General features: G+C 44.2%; 1 protein-coding gene across 2 annotated transcripts in view; it reads left to right on the top strand.

Annotated features, from left to right (window-relative positions):
- The window catches only part of LOC142291810 (serine/threonine-protein phosphatase 2A regulatory subunit B'' subunit beta-like), a 140,154-nt gene that overhangs the window by 69,323 nt on the left and 53,609 nt on the right, over positions 1-17,222 (top strand). Inside the window, exon 1 of one of the 2 annotated variants that reach the window (XM_075336636.1) lies at positions 1,476-2,242. The exons of the other annotated variant lie outside the window; for it this stretch is intronic. Within the exon in view, the coding sequence (XP_075192751.1) occupies positions 2,096-2,242 (147 nt within the window). The 5' untranslated portion in view covers positions 1,476-2,095. Of the gene's footprint in view, positions 1-1,475; positions 2,243-17,222 lie in introns of those variants that run through there. 2 annotated transcript variants of the gene reach the window in all.

Here is a 17,222-nt window from a genome sequence, read left to right as displayed (position 1 = left end):
AAGAAAGTGAAGTTTATAAAATGAGCAGCTTGTTGAGTGACAGTTGCACTGGAGCAGATCATATATTCATAGTTATCCCCTCCCCCTATTAGCATAAGTATTATACAAATGACTCACTTTGTCTAGCAGGACCTGTGATGAGGTCATACCCATGTGACCAGAAGGGGCGGGGCCTCAGCCACCAAAGCTGGATACCAGGTAACAAGACTAAGGCTGCTTTCACACTACGTTTTTTTTAACATGCGTCCTGAACATTTTTTTTTTTTAACGCAAAAACTGATCCAGTACAAATGCGTTTTCATTTCAATGCATTTGCTATGGTCTCGCGTCAACATGCGTTCACGTGCATTATAGTGAGGATCCAGCGACTTGCAGTTTTTTAACTTTTTTCAAAAACGCTACTTGTAGCGTTTTTGAGCTGCGTCCAAATACTGCAAATTGCTGGATCCTGACTAAACAGCACACAAACGTATGTGAACACTGGCATGCTGATAGACAAGATCCTGCTTGCTCTACTGAGCATGCCCAGAAACCAGCCTGGTGTGATCAGTCTCTCTCCCTCTCTCCCCCGCCTGAGAGCTGCGGAGGCTCGTAACCAAGGTAAACATCGGGTAACTTGCTTGGATACCCGATGTTAACCTTGGTTGCGTGTGCAGGGAGCCCGGCTCCTTGCAGCTGCAGACGCTTGTAACCAAGGTAAATATTGGGTATCCAAGTAAGTTACCCGACGTTTACCTTGGTTACGAGCCTCCGCAGCTGTCAGATGCCGACTCCCAGTCTGTCACGTTCAGTTCCCCTCACTCCCGATCACATGACTCCAATGCCCGCCCATAAACTTCAAGTGACAGGTTCCTGCAAAATAACACTTGCGTTGCATGCGTTTTTCTTTGTAAAAACGGGATTCGCTTTTACAGCAAAAAACAAGTTCATGATGCATGTTAAAAAAATGTAATGTGAAAGCAGCCTAAGTGACTTGTTTGTATAATGCTTATGCTAATTCTAACAGGGGAAGGGGATAACTATGAATATATGATCTGCTCCAGTGCAACTGTCAGTCAACAGGCAGCTCATGTTATAAACTTTACTTTCTTGGATTTCAAAACCTAAACATCAGAGCTGCCCACTACAGATATGTATAGAATCAGCCTGATAGTGCTAGTATAGCACTGGGTTTAGGTTATATGAGAAAATCCTGGTGATTGGTTCCCTTTAAATACATTATTGCTGCTTTCTTCCAGGAACTTCACCACTCTTGTGAACAAGTTATTTCTCCTTAGTCCCTTCTGAGATCGAGCTGTAATACCAGCGCATACCCATGAACGTGAGTGGTGTCGTGTCTTCTCATGCCGTGTCGCCCACTAGTGTCCACATCCTGGTAAAGTTGGCATACTGGTGATGGAGTAGAAGAGAGAACACTGTAAAGTGTCTGTGTCCTGAGTGATGGGAATGACTGATCCATGATAGATGAGAAGAGGTTTCCCTAAAGCCCTAGGTATTGAGTGTGCCACATGAGGTGCCAGGAGGAATGGCGCATGTGTATACTCTCTCACTGTCCGCTGGTTAATGTTTTCCTACCTAAACAAGGTCACGGTGAAATCAATGAGAAGCTCTGTGCTTTGCAGGGTGAGATTTTGCTGATTGAATGACTGCTCTGTCCTCTCTGGTTTATCAGTTGCTGCATATTTGCTGATGTGATAGAGGCCACATTGAAGGGAGCTGGAATGTGGATGCCTGTGGACAGTGGAGGGCACTCTGCAGAGCCCTGCTGCCGGTATCCGACAGGCACACACTGCCCCTAGATCCTCTGGATGACGCCTTCTTCTCCCTGCCCCCAATTGTGACTCGGATCTCCTCTACTCCATCCAAAGAACCTGTTGGAGAGCAAAGTGCCTGGAATGCCTTTTGTAAAGGGCAGCCCCCTCCCCATGGTAGCTGTGCCTTGCCCAGGCTAGCTGCTAGTCTGTCAATGTTTGGACCTGGAGTGGGTCTGGACAGCTCCTACGCTGCTCGTCCGTTCTACAAGTTTCAACCTATTTTGGAGGAAAAAGGATTGAGATTCTTATTTAGAAGCTTTTCTCTGTAACTCACTTTTTATATGAAATCTGGAAGCATGAGGATAAAGGAGATTTCTCTGAGGCAAGACCCAGATCTTCGGAAGGAGCTGGCATTGTTGGCTCGCGGATGCGACTTTGTTTTGCCATCCAGATTTAAGAAGCGGCTGAAGGCATTCCAGCAGATTCAGGTTGGTAGCTCGCCCTGGAAGTGACTGCATTGTTTGGAGGCGTTCTTTTACGTAACGCTTTGTTTGCAGGTAACGGATGGCTATATTTGCTTGGCAATCGCTTTAAATCTTAATGCATTTCACTTTTTCTTTACTTATTTGCCCTCTGAAGACGTTTCTTCTTATCTAAAAGAGGCAGAAGAATTTGTAGCATGAGCAGAATGTGTATGGTGTGATCAGATAGTAAGACTTGCTTATGATGGCACTTAGCAGTGCGGCTGCTTGTATTTGTTATGGTTTCAGGCATAGAACGCAGTTTACAAGGAAGGCTTTAATAATGTGCAGGGTAATTTCAGCAATTTTATCTTTTTCTGGCAATTTTGGCTGAGGATCTAACAACCTGTTGTATTAATGATGAACCTTGCAGCCAGGATATTTTATTATGTGAGATTGTATCTGGCGGACTTTGGATAAGTTTCCTATGCCTTAATTAGACACGGGAATCATTCCTCTGAAGGGAAAAGAGAAAATGATAACGCCACTGTTCAGAGAACAGCTGTCAGTGTGGGGTCTTGTGATGCTACATGAGATGGGCACAATTATGTGCCGCCCGGGCTATGCCCCCACAAATCCAGACAATATTAGAATTCTATTAATGGTATAATAGTTATCTTTCATTTATAAAATCCTGCATGTTGTATTCTTTAATAAACTACAGTGGAACCTTGGATTACGAGCATAATTGGTTCCGGGAGTGTGCTCTTAAACCAAGTTATTCTTATATCAAAGCAAATTTTCCCATAGGAAGTAATTGAAATGCAGACAATTCGTTCCACAACCCAAAAATATTTACTGTATTTATACAAACTTATTACAGTAATACAAAATAATGTCCTGTATTCATATAAAAATATTACAGTGCACTAATACATAACACTGTACAGTAAAAACATATAATGCAAAGTAAACTGCACATTAGCTTACAATAGAATTGTTGGTGTGCGGGAGGTACAATACAAGCAGTGTGCTGCACTGGGTAGCCAAGAGTACAATACTGTATCCACAAATGCAAATTGATAGACATGCTATATAGTATATACTGTACTGTACAATGGTATATAGTATACAGTACATATGTACAGAACGTTACCTCCAGAGCGGGTCAGAGCGCAGTGAAAGGACAGGACCGGAAGTGTGCACAGTGAGTATTTGCTCTTATTGCAAATCATTGCTCTTAAACCAAGTTACACATTTGTAAAAATCTTTGCTTGTCTTGCAAAACGCTCTCAAACCAAGTTACTCTTAAACCAAGGTTCCACTGTATAGGACTTTCCGGACAATTGCTGATATAACAATTACCAATGCTACCACTTCCAATAGTGCAAAAATCAGCATTATACATGAGTCCCAGCAGTAGTAATAGCAGCCTGTTCAGTAACTGGCCAGTGATCTGTCCTATCAAACGGCTAATTGTAATTATTGTTATTACCGCTGCTCCAATAATGCCATCTTCACAAACACAGGGCTATATAAAATTGATTGCATGTAATAACTGTACATACTTTTACAGAAGTCGTTAAAGGGAATCTGTCACCAGGTTTTTCCAACCTAATCTGAGGGCAGCATAATGTAGGGGCATAGATCCAGATTCCAGCAATGTCACTTACTGGGCTGCTTAGTGTAGTTTTGATAAATCTACAGTTTAATCAGTAGTAGATTATCATTAGAGGACTATTTGGTGTGCTGCCAGGTAGTCCAGCATACTTATGTGCTCTGTATAACTGCTAGAGCTGCAGCAGAGAAAACATTGATTTTATCAAAATAACAGCAAACCGCTCAGTAAGTGACACATCGCTGGAATCAGGGTCTCTGTCACTACATTATGCTGTATTCAGATAGAGGAGCAAAAACCTGGTGACACATTCCCTTTAAAGGGGCCTTGTTCCAGATTGTGGGCTCTTATGCCCTGGAATTGGTCAGTCTATGAACCTATCCATGGAACACCAAAAAATGCTCAATAGAGACAGCTAAAGTTCAATAAGTGGTGTGTGTATATGGTAGAGAAGGTGGCGTTGCTGCTTTATCAGGGCAACTGGATCTAACGGAAACCTCAAAATGCCCCCTAGAGGGCTTGTCTGGGAGGCTTTCACCTGTAACCAGAAGTCCTATGAAAACTAGTGCTGACCGTAAGTACTTCCAGAAATTCGGATCTTTTCTCCCTCTCCTCTCCCACCCTCGGGTGTTAGTGCTGTATTTCATATTGTTTTTCATGGGATGCACTAGTTGTTGCTGGGTTTTGGAGCGCACATGCTACATGCTATCTGATGACGTTATGGACCCCCAAACCAGAGTGCACAGTTGTCTGGATAAAAGGCAACAAAACTGGAAACACAGCCTTACTATTTTATTTGTGTACTAAAAATGATAGTTATAAAGTCCTGTATTTAACCTCCGTTTGCTCCCAATTTCATGCAAAGGTTGTACTATGTTGGTTGCACAGTTTATAGAAGTATAGTATGGCGGCACAAATAATTCCAGCCCACTGTACAACATCTGCTGAATGCATAAGGCCCAAAGAGCTAGAATTGACCATAATTTCCCACCTAGTTTTCCATATGTATGAGATTTAGGGTTTTTTTTTTTTTTTGGTAGTTTTATTTTTTTGAGATGACACATTGTTGCCATAATATAGACTGTGGCCTTTTGGTCATTGCTGACAATTGTGATTGGCAAGATAAGATATGTTCTCCATTTATTTGACGTTTTATATTTTGCCCTTCAGAGGTTCGAAAAGCCTCTGGTTCTCCCTGTGTATCCCAACCCCTGTCACTCATCATCCGTGCAGCATACGTGGCTTTATCACAATGTTGTGGTACAGTGTGTAACCTAGTGTAGGATTCTTCTGTACATTGTGTTCTCATGATCACAAGTGTGCGGAGGACATAGCAGGCCCACTTAGAGGATCCCCTGCCTGGTCACCACTAGGGCTATGCGGGTCAGCAGGCCCACTTAGCGGATCCCCTGCCTGGTCACCACTAGGGCTATGTGGGTCAGCAGGCCCACTTAGCGGATCCCCTGCCTGGTCACCGCTAGGGCTATGTGGGTCAGCAGGCCCACTTAGAGGATCCCCTGCCTGATCATCGCTAAGGCTATGCGGGTCAGCAGGCCCACTTGGAGGATCCCCTGCCTGGTCACTGCTAGGGCTATGCAGGTGTAAATGGGTCCAGCAGCGGCCTCTTGCCAATGTCATTCCGGCCATCAGAAGTCATGATCCTCAGAAACCACAATGGTAACAGCCAATGTACATGTCACTACAGAAGTGTCAGATGAAGTAAAAAAGCAAAAAACCCTTCTATTCTCTCTACAGCCTCCACCTAAGCCCAGGCTTCAGTATACAGTGGGGCAGGTTTCAAGAGACTATTGTTCAGAATCAGATCCTTTTGTACCAAATAAACCATACATGTACCATTTGAAGGGTTCTAATGTAATTTTGTGCTTTGATTTCAATGCCTTGCTGGTCCAGCCTTAAATCAAAACCATTCTTCTGTCATCCTGCTTTTTTTGATAATCTGTGAATTTGTTCCCAGGTTTTTGCCGCCTAATCTGAGAGCAACATAATGTAGAGACAGAGACCCTGATTCCCTCGTTGTCACTTACTGGGCTACTTGGGGTATGTCTGGTCCGCATGCTACAGTTTTGTGTTCACCACAAAAACGCAGCCTGTGGCCCAAAAAAGCATCCAAAATCTCATGCGTTTTTCATTATGCGGGTTTTTTTTGCGTTCTTACTCACCTCCTTTGAATTGAATGGGTGAAAAATGCAGGGAAAAATGCAAAAAGAATTGACATGCTGCAGTTTTGTGGTTACCACAAAACTGCAGCCGCAAAAAAGCAACACAGCAAAATTGAAATCTCAGACTTTGCTGGGGAAGTAAATGCATGCAGTTTGTTCCACAAACTGCATCCAAAAATGCAGCGTGCGCATGGGGCCTTAGTGTAGTTTTGATATAATCCTTGTTTAATCAGCAGTAGATTATCATTAGAGGATTACTTGGCGTGCTGTCAGGTAGTCCAGCATATTCATGATCTCTATAGAACTGCTCGACCTGCAGAGAAAATGTTGGTTTTATCAAAATGACAGCAAACAGCTCAGTAAGTGACACATCGCTGGAATTGGGGTCTTTTTTTTTTTTTTTCTACATTATCCGGTTCTCAGATGGGAGAACAAAAACCTGGTGACAGATTCCCTTTAATTTTGTTAGTTTGGCTTGAGTGATTGTTCCTCACCAGGTAATGCACCCAAAATCAGGGCCAAAAGTTACAACTGTATTGTTGAGGTTGTGTCCTATGGAAGTACAAAGGCCAAAAGAACAAATGTATATCCTTTTACAAACTAAATGTATCCTCATCGCTTTCATGTTACACTTAATGACTTGATGCATTTTTTGAGATTGAAAATTTGAAGTTGATACAAGGTATTTCCTGCATCTGGAAATGTAGATCACCACCGTGCTTCTTCTCTAGGCCTCATGGATGGAGGATCACGTTATCAGATGATTTGTACACACTCATTGAAAAAACACCAATGTGAATTGTACATAATGTGAGCACTGGTTGAGCTACCACTTTGCGTCTCTTGTAGAGATGATCTTTGCAATAATAAAAACATTTAAAGAGTATAGCTTTACAAAAAAAAAGTCCTTAAGTACTAACAGGCAGGTACGGTAGTTGCCACATCCCTCCCTACTTTGCTCTGTAGACTGGGCTGGACAGTTGACGTCCGGTTGATTTACAGTCGACGTCCGGTTGATTTACAGCCGACTCCTCCAGTTAGGCATTGTGGAGCCAGCTGTCAATCCGCATGGTTTTGGCTGTCCCGCCCCATCTACACAGCAGAGGGGATTAGAAGCCTCCACTCTGTTGCTAAAGCCACTGTATCACTGGCAGGAGCGATGCGTGACCATTCTGTGCCTGTGGTGAATGGCACGGTTCAAACAGGCAGGTAGTTGGCAACCTACCTTACCTTTTCAGTGCTTCGCCATATATATATATATATGTATGTATGTATGTATGTATGTATGTATGTATATATATACATACATACATACATACATACATACATACATACATACATACATACATACATACATACATACATACATACATACATACATACATACATACATACATACATACATCTCCTTTAAAGCACCTACCAAGCATCCTTTTTTTTATTTTTTTTATTTTTTTAACATTTCCCCCCCCCCCCTCTTCCCAGCGCTGGCATGGCACTTTAAATGGAACCTGTCAGGTCCCCTATGCCCCCCACCCCGGCAGCATTGATACTTGTATGCCCAAGTTCCCTCCCTAACCAGCCTTGTATAAAACTATTCACTAATATGAATGTTTAAAAAGAAAGAATAGCATATAAACGTTGCTGTCCCTATGCTAATTAGGTCTGTAAATAATTGGGGGGACGTTTGAGCCCCTGACTAGTCGGCCCTTTTTATCATGTTAGCGCCTCTGTGGGTGTGATGATTTCCACCAGTCAGCGTTCCAGCCAGCTCCTGGAAGTCTCGCGCATGTGCATGGCTCGTTTCGGACGCGTCCATGTACTTTTGAAGCTGGGTATACGCTTCCCGGCTTCATTAGGTGCACTGCACATGACCGAAAGTTAAGAAGTGTACTTGAGCAGTCTTCTGGATTTTCAGTTATGGGCAGTGCACCTAATGAAGCCGGGACGCATACACTCTGCTTCAAAGGCACACTGACGCTGCTGCTTCAAAGGCACACTGACGCTGCTGCTTCAAAGGCACACTGACGCTGCTGCTTCAAAGGCACACTGACGCTGCTGCTTCAAAGGCACACTGACGCTGCTGAAAAGAGCCGTGCGCATGCTCGAGATTTCCAGGAACTGGTGGTGATGCTGACTCGTGGAAATTATGTTCTCACGCCCACAGGTAATGCTGCTGAGTTTGTGGGCATCGGAGACCTGACCGGTTCCCTTTTAAATGTAAGATGTAAGCCCCCTGCCATCTGTCATGTACTCTCCTCTTGGCGGCTACGCCTTTTGCCGACAACACTCTGGTTATGTGGGCGCTAACGTCTGACTGGGTGGAGGTCAGAAGTTGCATCATATGCGCTCAGTACGAAGCGGAGAGCCAGAACGAGGCTCTCATAGAGATGATGTATTGAGGTGTGAGCTCCGGCAAACACTAGAGCTGCTGGGAGGTAACATCGCCGGAGACCAGCTGGAGCGGTGGCAAGAGAAGATGAAGACGCCAGAAGGTGAATATGAGACAGAGGGCAGGGGCTTGGATTGAATGCACCACTCCAGCAGTGCAATAAAAACAAGAACCTGCTGGAGTGGTGCTTTAGAGCTGTGTTCTCATTTGGTAGGTTTATGGTGCATCATTTGGGTATGCCATGAACGTTTAATAGCCTCATCTATCCCGAGAAATTGCCTTGACGTGTGACAACACCGGTAGAGGATGGAGGTGTGCGTTCCTATATTGTGTGAGAATTCCTACCACCCCGATAGCAGTGTGTCAGGGCCCCATTCTATAGAAGGGAGCAGGTCTCATTAGGGGGACCTGCATATTTTGTAAATATAGTATGGCTTTACAAAAGCCATAACTATCCCTTAATTATTGATTTACTGTAGTGCCATATAAATAACATGTTAGTTCTTTAGTTGGGAAAGAATGGATTTTTAACATGAAGCTCATTTCTATTATTTCCTTTTTTATATATATGACGACCAACCACCAGGATTTTCATATGTAACCTAAAGCCTGTGCTATACTGATATGATGAGGTGCAACGGACTATAGAATAGATGGGTTGGGTTTTGCTAGTTATTTTTGCTGCTGTCTGTCTGCCTGTCCGCCTGTCCTTCCACCTCCCAGTCCTTCTTCCCTCCTTCATCCCCCTGTAATAACAGAGATAGGGGGAGGAAGGACAGGCAGACAGGCTGGGAATAACTAGTAAAACCCGACACACCTATTAGATATTCCGTTGCACGTACCAACAAATACATTGCACAAACTTTACTTGGCTATATTTCAAAACCTATACATCCGATCTCGCAACTAAAGGTATGTATAGAATCAGCATGATGGCACCAGTATACCACTGGCTTTAGTTTATATAGAAAAATCTTAGTGGTTGGTCCTCTTTAAGTGGTTGTACAAAACTGAATAAACCAGTTGCCATAAACAGACCTATGTAAAACTTTTCAGTATAATGTCCTTAAAGGGAAGGTGTCGCGTTTTTTTTTTTTTATTTTTGTATTAAAAATAGTGATTATGAAATAAAGTATTTTTAATACAAAATGAAAATCACAGCTTTTTTTAGTTTTTATTTAATTCTAATTTTACTGGAGGCACTGGGGGCTGCTATGCTTGATTTGCTGTGTGTGTGTAACGACAGTTACTCACTCCTTTATGGCAGCCCTTGTGCATAGAGAACAGTGGTCGGGATCCGACCCCATCATTTACGTTACAGTGGGCGTCTGCTGTGACCTGGAAGCGCCCCCTGGGCTGTCCAGATCACAGAAGAGGGAGGAGATCAGCGGCATCATTGTGGCGCTCACAGCGTATGCTGTTTGCTCCACTATACCCCTGTCAACCGCCGGGATGTGAGTACGGGCCGCCTCCCCTCTCCTCCTCGCCTCCCCCGTTACCGTCTCCGATGACACCCCCTTCCTCCGCTCTCCCCAGCCACCGCTCTGCCCGCTGCCGCCACTGTGTGTGTGCGCGCCTCTGCATGTGAGTACCACCGCTGCTGCCGCTGATACTGTCTGCATGGCTGTGTATCTAATCCTCTCCTATGTGATACTGTCTGCACGGCTGTGTATCTAATCCTATCCTGTGTGATACTCCAGCTGTCCTTGGTGACACTTTAGACATTTTTGGTCACCAACAAAATGGCTGTGCACTGTGTCCCTACAGGTCATTCTCTGTTATGTGTTGTAAACACTCAGATTGGGAGGGGGGAGGCGTGCAATCACACACAGGAGAGCAGACTCCGCCCACTTTACTAAAGCTGTAATCTGAGTTTTTTTCTACAGTTGGATTTCTATAGGATTTCAGAAGCTGCTCCCCCTAGTGTTTAACAGTGGAAAAAGTGGAAAACATCAAACTTTTTAATTTTTTTTTATATTTTGCTCAATTAAAAAAAAAAAAATTTAAACAAAACATTAAAATATTACTTTACATTTTTTCAGTTATTGAATTTTTTTTTTTTCTGACGATACATTCCCTTTAACTATATTTCTGCCTTCACTAGTTCAATATTCTGGCCTTGAGACGAGTCCCAAATATTTCGTTTCTGCTGACATTCCTTGCTTTTAGAGGACCTTTAATATGTCTTAGCATCTTTGTTAAATATAGTGGCTGCAGAGCTGAATATAACAGGTTTTTTTATTGTGCGTTTTTGTTTCTATTTGTTTCTGTTTCTATAATTTATTTGTATTGTGTAGATATTGGCTTGTTAACTTGAGAAGAACTTTATGTGAAGACCTAGTAGGCATGTTAGCACAGATTTAGTTTCTGGAGAGGGTGTAGCTTTTTGCTTTTGCATAACATTGATCAATCATAAGCGGGTGTCATGCGGGGGGTGGGGGTAATCACGCCCAATAGAATACACATCTCACAGGAGAAAGCCTGTTATGATAATGACACACAGCTCTCCTTTGTCATCTCACTGCTGGCATCTGCTGTGTGTCATCACAAACCACTCTTACAGCTTTCATCTCACAGAAGTATGGGAGTACAGAAAAGTTGATCGCACTCTAAGATGAAAGCTGAAAGAGGTGTTCGTAATGACACACAGGTCTGGTGCTTCACAGAAGATGCCAGCAATAAGATCATGGAGACGAGCAGTGCTGACATGTTTTCACAGGAGAAAACCTGATCTGTTGTACTCTGGAGGGGAAGGGTTTTTATTTTCAAACACCCTCCTCCTCTATTACACCCTCTGGTTACGATAGGTAAGCATCATTCAGGGGAGAAAAAGGCGAGGCAGCTGTCAGGGGGGGCACTTTCAGGCTGCCTGATGCAGCGCTCTGAGAGTCTCCCAGGAGGCTGTGTTTTACCATCCTCCATAGTGGGAGCCGGCTATTCTGAAATGATTTTTTTAAAAAAACGACGTGGGCTTTGCCCAATTTTTGTGTCCAGCCAGGTACAACTAGGCAGCTGGGGATTGGAATCCACAGCGCATGCTGCCCAAGCTTTCTGGGCACCCCCGTTGTGAATTGTAGTCCGCAGCCGCCCCTGAAAATGGCGCTTTCACAGAAGCGCTATCTTATGGCGCTGTATCAAGCACTTCCAGTGGCCCTGGTGCCGGGTGGCTCGCTAGGTAATAATGGGGTTAGAGCTAGCTGTGTATTATCAACTGGCCCTAAGCCCGAAATTCATGGTGTCATGCCAATATTAAACATGGACTCCATGAATTTCTAGTAATGATAAAAAAAAACCACACAAATATTTTTATTAGAAATAAAATACAACACAATCTTTATTGAACTAAAGAATATTCCCCCCCCCCCCCTCCGCATTAATCCTGGGTCAAGGGTCCTGCGATGTCCAATCCAGATCCAATATCATCTGATCGGTTTGCCGGAAGGAAGGCAAACCGATCAGATGATGTGTCAGGTTCAAGGGCGTGAATCACATGACACATCAGCTGATTGTATAAACGGCTTTTATACAATCAGCTGATGCATCAGTAGAAACAAAAAAAAACTACACACTTCTGTGCGGACTCCCGTCTGATCGCTCCAGGACCTGGCGGTGATCAGCTGATGCGGTCACCTGACAGCATCAGCTGATAGTTTAAACCGGCCAGGTGGTAAAAAACTGGCTTCACCGATGGACTTATACTGTCAGCTGATGCAGTCAGGTGACCGCATCAGCTGATCACCGGCAGGTCCTGGAGCGATCGGATGTTTCCCGGGAGTCTGCAGACAGGTGAATGATATATATATTTTTTTTCTACTGTTCCCTTTTGATTTTGCAGCTGCTTCCACCTCCCATCCGGATATTTATTAGGATGGGAGGTGGAACCAGGGGTGGCGGTATCGGGAGGATTCACTCTTCTGTGTTTACCAACACAAGAAATGCTGGGTGAGTACAATCCTCTTCCTGTACACGTGACTGTACTACCCACCCTTTTGCGTTTTATAGCTGCGTTTTTTAGTCATAGAAACGCAGCTATATTTGCAATTTGTGTTTTTCATTGCATTTTTGAACATCTCATTGAACTTAATGGGTGAAAAACGCAGGAATAATTGACATGCTGCGTTTTTGTGGGCACCAAAAAAATCGCAGCTAAAAAAAAAAACCGCTGTGTGCAGACAGCAAAAATTAAAACTCAGACTTTGCTGGTGAAGCAAAGTCATTCAGTTTTCTGAACAAAAACGCACCTGAAAAACGCAGTAAAAAAACTAGTGCGCACATAGCCTTAAGCTTCTGCCAGTGTCACACTGACCGGTATAATGTATTGCAATTGAGATCAGACTAATAAAAGTTGAATTTGCATAGATGAATTCGCAGAGGGATGTTATTTCCAAAATGTGCTCACTTGAGCGGGTTTCTGCTTTTCTGGCACTTAGCGGCTCTGCAAATGGAGTCCGCAAACTACTCTAGAAAAATCTGTTCTCCAATTGAGGGATGGTGTAGGATGCATCATCCACATGCAGCAAGGAGGAGGACGGATAGGAAGCGCCGAACCCAGACCAGCGACACCCATCGGACCTGACTGCCCCGCATGAGAGTGTAATAAAAGCTGTTTTTTTACATTAGAGAGTGGCCTGGGCACTTTATATACAGTATGCTAGAATACTGTATATAAGGGCTCATTAGTGGTGGCCGCAGCTTATAGGGGACCAATCTGGTGAAGAGGAAAAGGGATCCAGCTTCCAGAATATGGTAAAACAATTCTTTGAAACATTATTCCATTAAAACCATAGACTTTTTCAATACATAACACCATAAAATGTGGAGCCAGGGAGCCCAGGAATCTGCCTTGGCTTGATAAAGAACGCAGCCAGCGTTCAAAACGCGTTGCTGATTCCTGGGCTCCCTGACGCCAAATACTATGGGGTCATGTCCAATACATAACCCCATAATATCAAACGTCCGTGGTTTTAATGGAATAATGTTTCAAAGAATTGTTTTACCATATTCCGGAAGCTGAATCCCTTTTTCTCTTCAAAGACCACGTTTCAGAGCGTTTGATCCTTGCGTGCCGGTTGTGGTCACAGACGAGCTGGATTACTTTCACTATCCTTGACAAATCTGGTGACTGTTCCGCTTTAAGGCTGGTTTCAGACGTCCGTGTTTCAGGTACGTGTGACATCTGTTTTTAACACTGCCACACGTACCCATGTCATTACATGCTGTTACTCGCACGTCCATGTTTTCACACGGACCGTGTGACCTCTCATGACCCTGCACGCACACACGTCCGTTTTTTTTCTCCGGCAGCACAGGTGTCGCAAGGATCGCATACTGATGTGATTCGTGTGACACGTACCGGAGAAAACAGTTCTTTTTAATAAAAAGATTTTCTATATTTACCTCTCTCCAGTGATGCGGTCTCCGGCTCCTGACCGCCGCTCATTTTACTCACTGACTATTCAGTGCCTTGTGGAGCTGGAAGCAGGGACAGCGCTGGGGACCGCATCGCTGGGTGAGTATACAGCCGAGTGTGTGTGTGTGTGTGTGTGTGTGATCAGTGTATACATGCATGTGCGCGCTGTGTGTATGTGCATGGTGTATCTATGTGTGTCTGCTGTGTATGTACGTATGTAGTGAGAACCTGGAAGCCGGAACATCGCAGGGACAGCATCGGGGACTCATCACAGTTCCCAATGAACTCTGATGACTCCGTGAGGCTGCACCGTGGATGTCGCAGGGGTCGTCACGATGTCATCAGAGTTCATTGGGAACTCCGATGACCTCCTGGATGTCACTGTGCTTGCAGAATACTCACCTGTCCCCCGCGGTGCTGTCCCCGCGATGCTCCGGCTTCCAGGTCCTGAGTGCGGTGAATAATCGATTCATAATGAGCGGCGGTCTGGAGCGTGAGGCAGCAGAGCCGAAGAAAACAGGTAGATATGGAAAATTTTGTTTCACAGACCCGTGTTTTCTCCGGTACCTGTCACACGTGTGACACACGTATGACCATAACCATGCGTGTGACTGGTACCTGATTATTAACACGGACGTCTGAAACCGGCTTAACATGAAGAACAACACGTTCCAGAGGTTTTTCCACATAAAGGGACACTGGTCAGAATTGAAAAAAATGCCTTGATCAGGAAGGTGAAAGCAGGCTGGGGTGTAAATGGGTTAAACAAAGCTACTACTTCTTATACATCTAAATTAGTGCCCTAACATGTAGTTTTCAAAGGGTCATTTTCCAGGCGTTTGTGCCTCCAGAGGCTCTTCAATAGCAAAATAGTGCTTAAAAAAAACTAATAAATCCACAGCAGTCATAGATGACCTACAGTATACAAAGCACTCGCTACATGGAGGGTTGCACACACTCGCATATATTCACTATAGTGGCACACTGATGCACACATTCACTACATTCATGTGCATGCTAGTACACCTGCTCACAACATACATGGATGCACATGTATGCCTGGATTATTAACTGTCTAGAAATTTTAAGGACCGTTTTTTTTTTTGTTTTTTTTTACAAAAAACCCCACACTATGGGCCAAATTCATCAAGGTGTTTGTCAGAATTTTGGTGAAAAACACCTTGATATGTCACATAATTTGGCCATTTTTATGCCCGTCCCAGGCAGCTTTACAAAAGTGGGCAGAGCTGAGACATGGCTTGCCAATTTGGCAGTTCTATCAGACGTTACACCACTTTAGCGGTGTAAATTACGCCAGAAGTGTACTCCAGTCCGTGACTGGAGTACACTTCTGGCAAAGGATCATGCCAATTGTAATATATGCCTAATTTAAAGTGATATGCACTTTTTTTTTTTTTTTTTTCCAAGTGAATGCTTCATCAAGACTGGCTTACAAAAGTGCCAGTGTAAATGAATCTGGCCCGATGGGCTTATTCACCAGATGACTCTGTATGCAATAAGTAGTCTCTTGGACTAGTCCATATAGCAAGTGGACACTACAAAATGCAGTGTGAAACTGAATCCTGATACATACACGATATTGCAAATTATCATTGTCCGGTCTACGGGACCAAAAAGGGTATGTGCCCTGCAGAGATCCATTAGGACACTTAGGTAATGTCTTCATCGATGAAGGGATGGTCATCTGGAATACTTTTAGGTGTTGCAATGGGTATACTATGAATGCAACTGATCAAAATGTGTGCCTATTGCAAATCAGTGATGCAGATATTAACTTGCCTTTGTGGTCACAGCTATACAGGCCTATCAGTATCTGCACAGTACGACATAGCACTCGGAGTGGCATGATTTTTCCAAGTGCACTCTTACCTGCAGCAGGACAGCGGAGTGCAGCATACCTGACAGCTACTGTACATGCAGTGATGTTGGGACAGGCCTGTAGATTGTGCTAGAGAAGTGGGGCTTGTGTTAAGGTACCGTCACACTAAGCAACATCGCTAGCAACATCGCTGCTGAGGCACAACTTTTGTGACGTAACAGCGATGTTTCTAGTGATGTCGCTGTGTGTGACATCCAGCAACAACCTGGCCCCTGCTGTGAGGTCGCCGGTTGTTGCTGAATGTCCTGGACCATTTTTTAGTTGTTGCTCTCCCGCTGTGAAGCACACATCGCTGTGTGTGACAGCGAGACAGCAACAACTGAATGTGCAGTGAGCAGGGAGTCTGCTTCTGCGGACGCTGGTAACCAATGTAAATATCGGGTAACCAAGAAGCCCTTTCCTTGGTTACCCGATATTTGCCTTCGTTACCAGCGTCCGCCGTTCTCGCGCTGTCAGTGCCGGCTCCCTGCACACACAGCCAAACTACACATAGAGTGATTAACCCGATGTGTACTCTGGCTAGGAGTGCAGGGAGCCAGCGCTAAGCGGTGTGCGCTGGTAACCAAGGTAAATATCGGATTGGTTACCCGATACTTACCTTAGTTACCAAGTGCAGCATCGCTTCCATGCGTCGCTGCTGGTTTGGGGCTGGTCACTGGTTGCTGGTGAGATCTGCCTGTGTGACAGCTCACCAGCACCCAGTGTAGCGACGCTCCAGCGATCCCTGCCAGGTCAGGTTCCTGGTGGGATCGCTGGAGCTTCGCTTAGTGTGACGGTACCTTAAGTCCTGGTCAAGGTAGGTGGTCCCAGGCACTAACATAAATAAAATATTCCCTGGTATTGCTGTGTATCTGTATCCTCTTGTACGCACCCTTTTTTTTTTTTTTTTTTTAATTTCATGTAGCAGGACTTTTTGGTAATAAATATATAATTACAGCTCAGTTTAAGTATTGTATTGTTGGGGATCATTAGCGATCAGTGCAAATATCTCATCCATGGATTACATAATATCACCTGCACCTGCATCAGTCGTGCATTACTGCACACACATTTTCACTGTGATACACACACTCTGGTGGAAACCGTCTGTCAGTCCAAACTGCTCTCTGCTCCTCTTAATCAAGAGAATGAATTGATTTGCTGTAATCAGAATTTTTGTCTGCTAGACCATGTACAGAGCCGCAGCTCCGATAAGTGTTTACAGCAGGCCGCCTGTGGAGCTACCGTGCGTCCCCAAAATAAGACGTGTCTCACAAATAAGACCTAGCAGGATTTTTCTGCCTTCTTGAAGTATTCTTAAATTATAAGCCCTACTCCAAAAATGAGCTCTAGTTGTGGATCATCATACTAATGGTATCCTGAAATAGGGCTTGGGCAGCCCTTTCAAGATATGTAACTAACTTTAATTGGTGTAAGTTGCCCCATTGTGTTGTTGTAAATCCTGACGTTTATAGTCAAATGTCAGCTAGTTAATGGCATGCATATTCACCCCTCTTCCCGCCCAAAA

The sequence above is a fragment of the Anomaloglossus baeobatrachus genome, chromosome 2 (assembly GCF_048569485.1).
Source record: "Anomaloglossus baeobatrachus isolate aAnoBae1 chromosome 2, aAnoBae1.hap1, whole genome shotgun sequence".
Lineage (NCBI taxonomy): Eukaryota > Metazoa > Chordata > Amphibia > Anura > Aromobatidae > Anomaloglossus > Anomaloglossus baeobatrachus.
The sequence above is the reverse complement of the archived record's forward strand: the minus strand, read 5'-3'. Positions and strand labels throughout refer to the sequence as shown.